Source organism: Oncorhynchus kisutch, linkage group LG9 (genome assembly GCF_002021735.2).
Source record: "Oncorhynchus kisutch isolate 150728-3 linkage group LG9, Okis_V2, whole genome shotgun sequence".
Taxonomy (NCBI): Eukaryota; Metazoa; Chordata; class Actinopteri; order Salmoniformes; family Salmonidae; genus Oncorhynchus; species Oncorhynchus kisutch.
This window is the reverse complement of record NC_034182.2, coordinates 33,146,541-33,155,489: the sequence shown is the minus strand read 5'-3', so window position 1 is coordinate 33,155,489 and position 8,949 is coordinate 33,146,541. Positions and strand designations below refer to the sequence as shown.

Below are 8,949 nucleotides of genomic sequence, written 5' to 3'. Positions count from 1 at the left end.
TAATGTGACCATACAAAGAAATGCATTGTAGTCTTTGCAAACATGATTTTTATAGACATTCTGATACTGACATTGCACATAATCCCCTCCAAACAAGCACATACAAAACCAAAAAAAAGTACAATATTTCTTTAAACCAGCCTCATGCCTTTATGAGGGGGGGGGGGCAGCAGCATGTTTTAGAATCTGTGGGGGGGGGCAGGTCACAGACTGTACCACTACACTCACCTGCTTTGCTTTCATGTTATCAAACTTAAATAGAGGCTGGAGCCACTCTAATGCTTGTGCCCATTCTCAGTCAATTAAAGAGCTTGCTGTGGGTTTTATGGTTTAAATGGGCATCCAAGCAGGTTCACACTTTCTTCTAAAAATGAGCATTTTCTCAATTGTAAACACAGACAACCCACTATATCCCTTCCTCTCCTCCCCTTCTCCCATACGCAGTGTGTAGACAAGTCAGGTGGGTATGTACTGTTAGATGGGGGACTGCGTCTAACGGTCCATAGGACCTACAAAGACTGACAGGATGCCAAGAGGAGAGAGCCCGACATTAAAACAAAATAAACTGAACACAAAATAATGCCACAACTTAAAACTTCCAACCTCAAAAACAAGCAGTGGGTCCCACAGGATTTGAGTCTTCAATTGGCAACCAAATGACACCTGTAATATAGGTGGGCTTTCATTGAACGCCAGAATGTCCCAAAATTATAAAGGAAACAGGAAAAGCAAAATCCACCTGGTGCTTTCCATCCCATCAAATGACTTATCTAATTCCTCTAAAAACCCATGTAGAAAAATAACTAATTACTTAAGGAACTAAATGGTCACATACTAGTGACATCAGCTACAATATGGCCTACGATGCAGTTTTGTAGTGCAATGTAGTAGTGCAATAGGCATAACCCAAACCCCTCCACCCAACCCCTGAAAGGTTGCATCAATTTAGCGTGGAGTCCCACCGCTTGCCTGGGGTCACGTGACCATCTGCTCAGAGGCGTCATTCTGCCTCCACGGGAACTGTCGTGGCAGGTGCCTGGAAAGGAAGATTTAAGACTTAATTGCCATAATTAACCAAAGAATCTATATTAAAATTAAACTACATAAATGATTACCTACAGTAAGACTTCAGCAGCCAAGTTATGACCAGAAGAAACAGTAGAAAGAGAAGTACTGAGAAGACTTGGGTGCCTCGTACCTCTGGTGATTTGTGGATGGTTTTGGGGGAGGACTTGGGGGACATCTTGGGGGAGCCTTTAGGGGAAGACTTGGGGGAGGCCTTGACGTCAGCTGGCTTGGAGGTCTGAGGGGTGGTGCTAGGCCCCAAGGCTGGCTTCTCTGTCCCATCCTAAGATATGAACAGAGGAGAAACTTTGTCACGTAACATTGTACAGGGAGAGAAATTTCCAGCACAACATTACATAGGCAGCACTGAGTGGCTCACTTTAGAGACAGTGTTCGACTCGGAGTTCCTCTGCCTGCGGCGGCTGAACTGTCGGCGGGGTTTCTGGCTTTCTTCATTGGCCGGCTTCCCGTTTGTCTGCTGGACCTCCTGGGCCTCCACCTCTTTCTGTCCGTCCGCTGCCTGGCCTTCCTGCCTCTCGGTGGGGGCGCTGCCATCCTGCTTACCCTCCCCAGGGGGTGGGCGAGGACGGAACGGCCTGAGAAGGTTAGGTGGCGTGGGACAAAGTCAAATGTAGAGTCAAATAGGCCTATGGGCTCAAAAAGATCCATTGACATAAAGATCCTATCCCAAATAAATCTGCCAGCAAAAAAATGCCATGTCACAAGTCTCACCTGCGGTACTGGGGCCTGAACCTGCGCGGTGGTGGCCTCTGCTGGTCGCCTTCCACTGCTCCTTCCTGTTCCCCTGACTCGCCCTGGGGAGAGAACAGACAACACAGCACTAAAGGAGAGAACTGATTACACAACAGATATCCACAGGATGAGGTGCAACCTACCTCAACCCCATCCCTCCATTTGCAGATATTTAAACTAGAATATTCCGAGTAAATTAAAGTGGAAGGAAGTTGCTGGTAGTAAGTTCCATTCACCATATTACTTTAACCATCTGTTTTGGTCTTCAAATAAGTCAACATGGAGGGAAGGCACCTTTTCCATCCATCTACTCCTCACCTCTCGTCCTTCCCGTCTGGGTCGGCGGGGCCTGCGTCGTCGCGGTGCGGGTCGTTCACCATTCTCCCCTCTGCCATTCTCCCCTTCGCCTTCTGAGGTGGGGACAGAGGTGCAGTCACCCTTATCATCGGGCTGAGGGCTGCGAGGGGAGGTGCGGCGGCGGCGGAAGCGACGTTTGTTGGGCGCATAGCGGCTGCCTTTCACAGGAACCCCGCTAGGCCCGGTCACGTTGGCTGCCTCAGAGCCCTGAGAGAGGGAAAGAGCTTGTTGGAGAGACATTTACGACAATGATAATGTTATTGAATTCTCAAGGTGCAAGTCACAGTTTTAGTGACATTGAAATTGAAAGGATTGTTCACAGAATCAATATTACCCATTCATATGACATGTCTCCGAATGTAGAAAGCTGCACACCTTATGGCATAAAACTGAACATGGCTTACAACTAACTCAGAGGCATGAAAAGGCCTGTCACAATTTGAATTGTGACACCTCTTTAAGGCTTGTTAATTATGGGTGATATAAAATGAAAGCCATCCTTACAGGTTTACCTACCTTGGCGGCCTCGACCACATCAAACTCCACCACCTCCCCATCTCCAACACTACGAAGGAACTTCCTGGGGTTGTTGTTCTTGATGGCAGTCTAAACAGCAGATGGATTGGGTGATGTGATACAGGGTTGTATTCACTAGGCACCAAACAGAAGAAAGCAGACTGATACAGTAAGGGACTACCTGAACTGGTCCAATAGGAAACCCTCCTTTTCAATTGTTGAACAGTGCGCATTAATGAATGTGACCCAGTGGTATTAAGCAGCAGGTGTTCTTCCTGACATGGACATAGTCTTGCTGGGCTTACCTGATGAACAAAGACATCTTCTTTGGTGTCGTTTCTGAGGGGGGAAAAATATCAGTAATGACATCTCCCATCCATGACAAACCATATCCATGTTAAAGTGTCAGATAGCTGTACTACAAGGCGTATGCATTGTGACAAAAGTAATGCCCATTAGTGTACATTTTCCTTGCACATCAGACAAAATAAATGATTCAGGGGCACCTTCTAGCACATAACATGGTACCTGTTGATAAAGCCATAGCCATTGCGCACGTTGAACCATTTCACCGTGCCTTGGACTGCAGAGGCTGCAAAAACAAAGTTTTTATTTTTACAGTTGTCAGTAAAAAGGCCCTCAGACTTTCAGATAAATACGATTCACAAAAATCAAATTCAAGTCAAACCTTTAAGTCACTTGGCCAGCAATGAATAGCATCTGAAGATTTAACTGGAAAAATACACTACCATAATGTCTAAAATATTATCCCTTATCGCAACTTCTTTTATCAAGCAAAGTACTTCAAGCTAGGCTGCAGGATATAGCATTCGCGTCAATCATTAACAATACTTGACTAGAACCCACGGACTAGGGCAAGTGGGACTAGGTGCTTCCTGTGAAAACAGTTAAAAGTTTCGACATCGTGGTTAGTGCAATACATTAATACGCCCAGTAGTTGCAACTAAAAACAGAAAGGTCATTTCCACCGATATTGGAATGTTGAATTGCAACTTCAGTCAAATAATTTGCACTACTGCGCAATGCATTGCTGAAGACATTTAATGAAAACCAGAACGTGGCAAATAAGCACGGATAAGTGATTATTTTGATCCGAAGGACTGTCAGATGTGAAAATCAGACTTCAATCGATGCTCAATCAATGACCTACACCTGTGAACGAATTCCCTCCGCCTTGGAAAACGGAACATCTGATAGTGAAGTTAGGCTAATGCTGTCAAAATAATACTCTACATTCAACCACGTCGATAACTACATTTGTTTTAATTAATTTATAAAACCGAGTGCGTATAAACTGGTTGGCACATAATACCAACCGCACAAACCAGCGAGGGGTAATTTGACAACAAGTATTTCGTCTGCGCTTCTCGAATAATGTATCAACATTGCTGTCAGTCTTAGAGTCGATTTTTAAACCAATTATATGAAATTGTTTAAACCCCAAGTCAGTGCGTAAAATATGGACGTGGAACTCGAGAAATTATGCAATCCAAAAACTGCTTAGGTTCAGCATAATTTTACCTGGGTGCGCAATGTGGGCTACTCCAATTGATTGACATGACCCAAGACCTAACAAACTGACAAAACAATGAAAATATAGCCTACGCTCTTTCGATCTACCCAATTTGTAGCCAGCTGACATCTTTTACGCATTGATTTGAAACACCTGGCCAATGTTGCTGCCTTGATAAATCCACACACATACAACACTAACGAAGTAATCAAACTTTTGTCAAGGTCTCTTCGCCACTAGTAATTATACTTTCCCTACCTATAATTTTTCTCTCCAGCTGTGGCGGTTCTTCCACTGGTGCCGAGGATGGGGCGCTCTGCTCTTCTGCGTCGGTCATACTCGCACGGATACAGATTCACAATAATGTCCCCCTCTTGTCTTAACTTAGCTCAGATCACCACCGCAAACTTTTTATCCAGACAACCTCCCGGGATTCCCGATGTTAACCGCGCCCTCATTGGCATCGTAATAGCCAATCCAGCAATCTCATAGGCTGTGCAAGGAAGGCAATTGGAAGGGCCAAGCTGCGAATAATTACAAGTTTGAAAGTGAAAGCAGGTAGGTAGACCGGTGATTGACTGAATGAGGTGTTGTTATGCATGCAACCTCTCAGGACTGTGAACGTGCGGGAATGGCCTATATATAGGATGTACAAATGATTTTGAATGCACATATAGCATAGGAAACATTAGCATAGGAAACCATGTGTGTTTAAAACGCAAAGTGGAATTCAGATGGCCTATCTATCATATATGATATAGTCTAGATCTTCTTGGTGTGCCCTTCTCCTATAGCATGAGCAATGAACGCATTATATATATTTAAAAATAATAATAATAATACAACAATAACGCACACAATAGGCTCTAGCCTAAGGCATACTTAGGCTTAGTTTGTTTGGTCATCGTGCTGCCGTCAGATATAAATTAAACAGTTGGTCCCGCGCCAAATCAGTCAGCACAAACACCCCAGGCAGAGATGTGGATCAAAAGACCCCAGCCCCTCATATTTTCTCACGCCCATGCCCTGACTCATCCACCAGTCCCAATCCTCCCCATTCCTCCATTTGACCTCAGAGCCTCCACCTGGCCCTTTGGCCCTCCATACATACAGTGCCAGTCAAATGTTTGTCCACACCTACTCATTCAAAGGTTTTTCTTTATTTGTACTATTTTCTACATTGTAGAATAATAGTGAAGACATCAAAACTATGAAATATCATACATGGTATCATGTAGTAACCAAAAAAGTGTGAAACAAATCAAAATATATTTTAGATTCTTCAAAGTAGCCACCCTTTGCTTTGATGACAGCTTTGCACACTATTGGCATTCTCTCAACCAGCTTCACCTGGAATGCTTTTCCAACAGTCTTGAGGGAGTTCCCACATATGCTGAGCACTTGTTGGCTGCTTTTCCTTCACTCTGGGGTCCAACTATTCCAAACCATCTCAATTGGGTTGAGGTTTGGTGATTGTGGAGGCCAGGTCATCTGATGCAACACTGCATCACTCTCCTTCTTGATCAAATAGCCCTTACAAAGCCTGGAGGTGTGTTGGATCATTGTCCTGTTGAAAAACAAATGATAGTCCCACTAAGCGCAAACCAGATGGGATGGCGTATTGCTGCAGAATGCTTTGGTAGCCATGCTGGTTAAGTGTGCCTTGAATTAAAATAAATCACTGACAGTGTCACCAGCAAAGCACCATCACACCTCCTCCTCCATGCTTCACAGTGGGAACCACACATGCTGAGATCATCCGTTCACCTACTCTGTGTCTCACAAGACACGGCGGTTGGAACCAAAAATTGCATATTTGGACAGATTTCAACCGGTCATTGCTCGTGTTTCTTGGCCCAAGCAAGTCACTTCTTCTTATTGGTGTTCTTTATTAGTGGTTTCTTGCAGCAATTCGACCATGAAGGCCTGATTCACAAAGTCTCCTCTGAACATGTGTCTGATACTTGAACTCTGTGACGCATTTATTTGGGATGCAATTTATGAGGTTGGTAACTAATGAACTGATCCTCTGCAGCAGAGGTAACTCTGGGTCTTCCTTTCCTGTGATGGTCCTCATGAGAGCTAGTTTCATCATAGTGCATAATGTTTTCTGCGACTGCACTTGAAGAAACTTTCAAAGTTCTTGACATCTTCCGAATTGACTGACCATTATGTTTTGAAGTAATGATGGACTGTTGTTTCTCTTTGCTTGTTTGAGCTGTTCTTGCCATAATTTGGACTTGGTCTTTTACCAAGTAGGGCTAACTTCTGTATACCACCACTACCTTGTCACAATTGGCTCTAACGCATTAAGAACGAAAGAAACTCCACAAATGTACTTTTAACAAGGCACACCTGTTAATTGAAATGCATTCCAGGTGACTACCTCATGAAGCTGGTTGAGAGAATGAGTGTGCAAAGCTGTCATCAAGGCAAAGGGTGGCTACTTTGAAGAATCTCAAATTTAAAATATATTTAGATTTGATTAACACTTTTTTTGTTACTACATGATTCCATATGTGTTATTTCACTATTATTCTACAATGTAGAAAATGGTCCAAATAAAGAAAAACGCTTGAATGAGTAGGTGTTCTAAAACCTTTGACTGGTACTGTAGGACATGGGATTCATGTTTCACTGGGATAAATTTAACACAGCGGGGACCTGCCAAGTTCTTTGGGGCCATCCACTGGACACTGACTGTGACTGCCACCATGTCAATGCCACCATTGGGGGCAATACCACCATAGGTAGCCTCTCACAAAGTGCCAAGTCTTTTACCAATAATAAGACGCTGTTATTAGGCCTGGGCTACATCAGCGACATATATTCAGCATTAAAACCAGAACCCCTTAAAACCTAAATCTACTTACAAAAAAGGTTGAACATTTTACTATAGTATAATATTGCCTTGAACGTAAAAAAATTTGAATGGTAAGGGTTCATTCTCTATTGAGGCTTCGGTCAGTATCCAAGTGTGCGAAATTTGTTTTATGTGTCGCGTTTACGTTCAATTGCATATGCATAGTAGTATTTTGCAGAGTATTGACGTCAAACGGAAGGACGCGGATGGTAAACACATGATTCTGCCAGTGTATGTTTGTGTTAAATTCATAGACTTGAATGTTAGACTCAACGTTCATATCGGTTGATAATATTGGCGTCAGACTGCTGAAGGTAAAAGGAACAAGGACAGGGAACGTTTGTGTTATTGTATCGTGTGTGACTTCCTGGTGTTTACAGAACACTGGAGCTGTGAGATAAGGATATCAGTGCCGGTGTTGTGCCGAAAATCTCCCCCCTGCCAGAATCCTCCCCCCATTCACGTGAACGCGCACACACTCAATTCTTCATTGCTGCGACTTGCTTGCTACTTGAGATGTCTGATCTTAACTCCGTTGTCAGTTTAGCCTACATTTCACTGATCTTAGTAGCAGAAAGCATGTTTATTTGTATCCTTAAAGGCAGCTGTCAATGATTACGTTAGGCTGCGTTTCATTATATTTTAATGGCGGTTTGATCGAGGGGGAGGCACTATTAACATCTGCAGTTTATGGTTTGGCTATTTGTTTTAAGTGTATTAGTCTATAAATAAATAGTTTTGCCAAAATTCGTCATCTCTCCCATGTCTTATTCGACTAGTAGTTGTTCTGAAGTGTTTATTTCTTGCCTACATTACCCCCTCCTCTATGTTAAATATAACACACATACATTCATTATTCATCTTGGTTGCCTACGTGAAGTTTGTTCTATAGAAAGTATTTGACCCTAATGTGTGCCACATGAAATATTCGACTCTAGTGACACAATTAAGGAAATTAGAAGGGGGGGAGTATTTCAGCAAGACCATTTCTTGCCTGCCCCCCCCCCCCTTCTAATTTCCTTAATTTTGTAACTAGAGTAAACATTTCAGAACAACTACTAGTCGAATAAGACATTGGAGAGATGACACATTTTGGCAAAGAGGTTTATTTATAGACCAATGTACAAATAGCCAAACCGAAAACTGCAGATCAAACCGCCATTAAAATCAAATGAAATGCAGCCTAATGTGATCATTGACAGCTGCCTTGAAGGGCACAAATAAAACATGCTTTCTGCTACTAAGATCAGTGAAATGTAGGCTAAACTGACAACGGAGTGAAGAGCAGAAATCTAAACTAGTAAGCAAGTCACAGCAATGAAAAATTGCGTTCACGCGAAGGGGGGGATTCTGTCAGGGGGGAGATTTTCGACACAACACCTGTTTAGAGAAATCAGTTGTAGGAGTTGAGCATGTACCAATGAATGGCTGCAGTATAGCTGTTAACATTGATGATGAATATGAGTATGATGCATGAAATGTTAAGGCACACGTGTATGAAAGCATGTACTATGCTGTCCTCGAGCTGTTGTCTATTAATGTAATGTATTGTCCTGTTTCAAGTTTTGTGTGGACCCCAAGAACAATAGCTGCTGCTTTAACAGTAGCTAATGGGGATCCTAATAAGATACTAAAATACTAGTTACATGGTGTGTAAAACAGCGCCCATATTGTTATTCCCGAAGATAACAGTCATTAGAATGAATGAGAGGGTCCCCATGCTTAGTACATGCACTCGGTCTTGTTGGCAAGAACATATGAATCTCTGTTATTTGATGCAGTTGAGGTAAATATATGTCATTTTCTTCTGGTTCTGAGCTCATTTGGACAAGAGGTTCCATTCCAAGTCTCTCGATATTCC

General features: G+C 42.9%; 1 protein-coding gene across 2 annotated transcripts; it reads right to left on the bottom strand.

Annotated features, from left to right (window-relative positions):
• Window positions 1–28: 28 nt before the first annotated feature.
• Window positions 29–4,679, bottom strand: LOC109897083 (Y-box-binding protein 2-A-like). 2 transcript variants are annotated; one of them, XM_020491609.2, is made up of 9 exons: window positions 4,484–4,679; window positions 3,220–3,283; window positions 2,997–3,030; window positions 2,692–2,781; window positions 2,137–2,382; window positions 1,798–1,880; window positions 1,445–1,661; window positions 1,199–1,348; window positions 29–1,036 (listed from the first exon to the last, which is right to left on the bottom strand). In XM_020491609.2, the coding sequence occupies exons 1-9, from the start codon at window positions 4,560–4,562 to the stop codon at window positions 1,001–1,003; spliced, it is 999 nt and encodes a 332-aa protein (XP_020347198.1). In that variant the 5' UTR covers window positions 4,563–4,679; the 3' UTR covers window positions 29–1,000. The 2 variants fall into 2 exon arrangements, with proteins under 2 accessions (XP_020347198.1, XP_020347197.1); XM_020491608.2 differs by having other exon boundaries at window positions 2,680–2,781; window positions 4,484–4,644.
• Between the last annotated feature and the right edge of the window lie 4,270 nt (window positions 4,680–8,949).

Bases quoted from the DNA above. Each gene is read 5' to 3' on its own strand.
- LOC109897083 (XM_020491608.2), bottom strand. From the start codon at position 4,562: ATGACCGACGCAGAAGAGCAGAGCGCCCCATCCTCGGCACCAGTGGAA. The intron at 1,662-1,797 runs GTGAGACTTGTG...TAACCTTCTCAG, and splicing joins TTCAGGCCCCAGTACCGCAG to GCCGTTCCGTCCTCGCCCAC. The intron at 1,037-1,198 runs GTACGAGGCACC...CTTCCTTTCCAG, and splicing joins CCATCCACAAATCACCAGAG to GCACCTGCCACGACAGTTCC.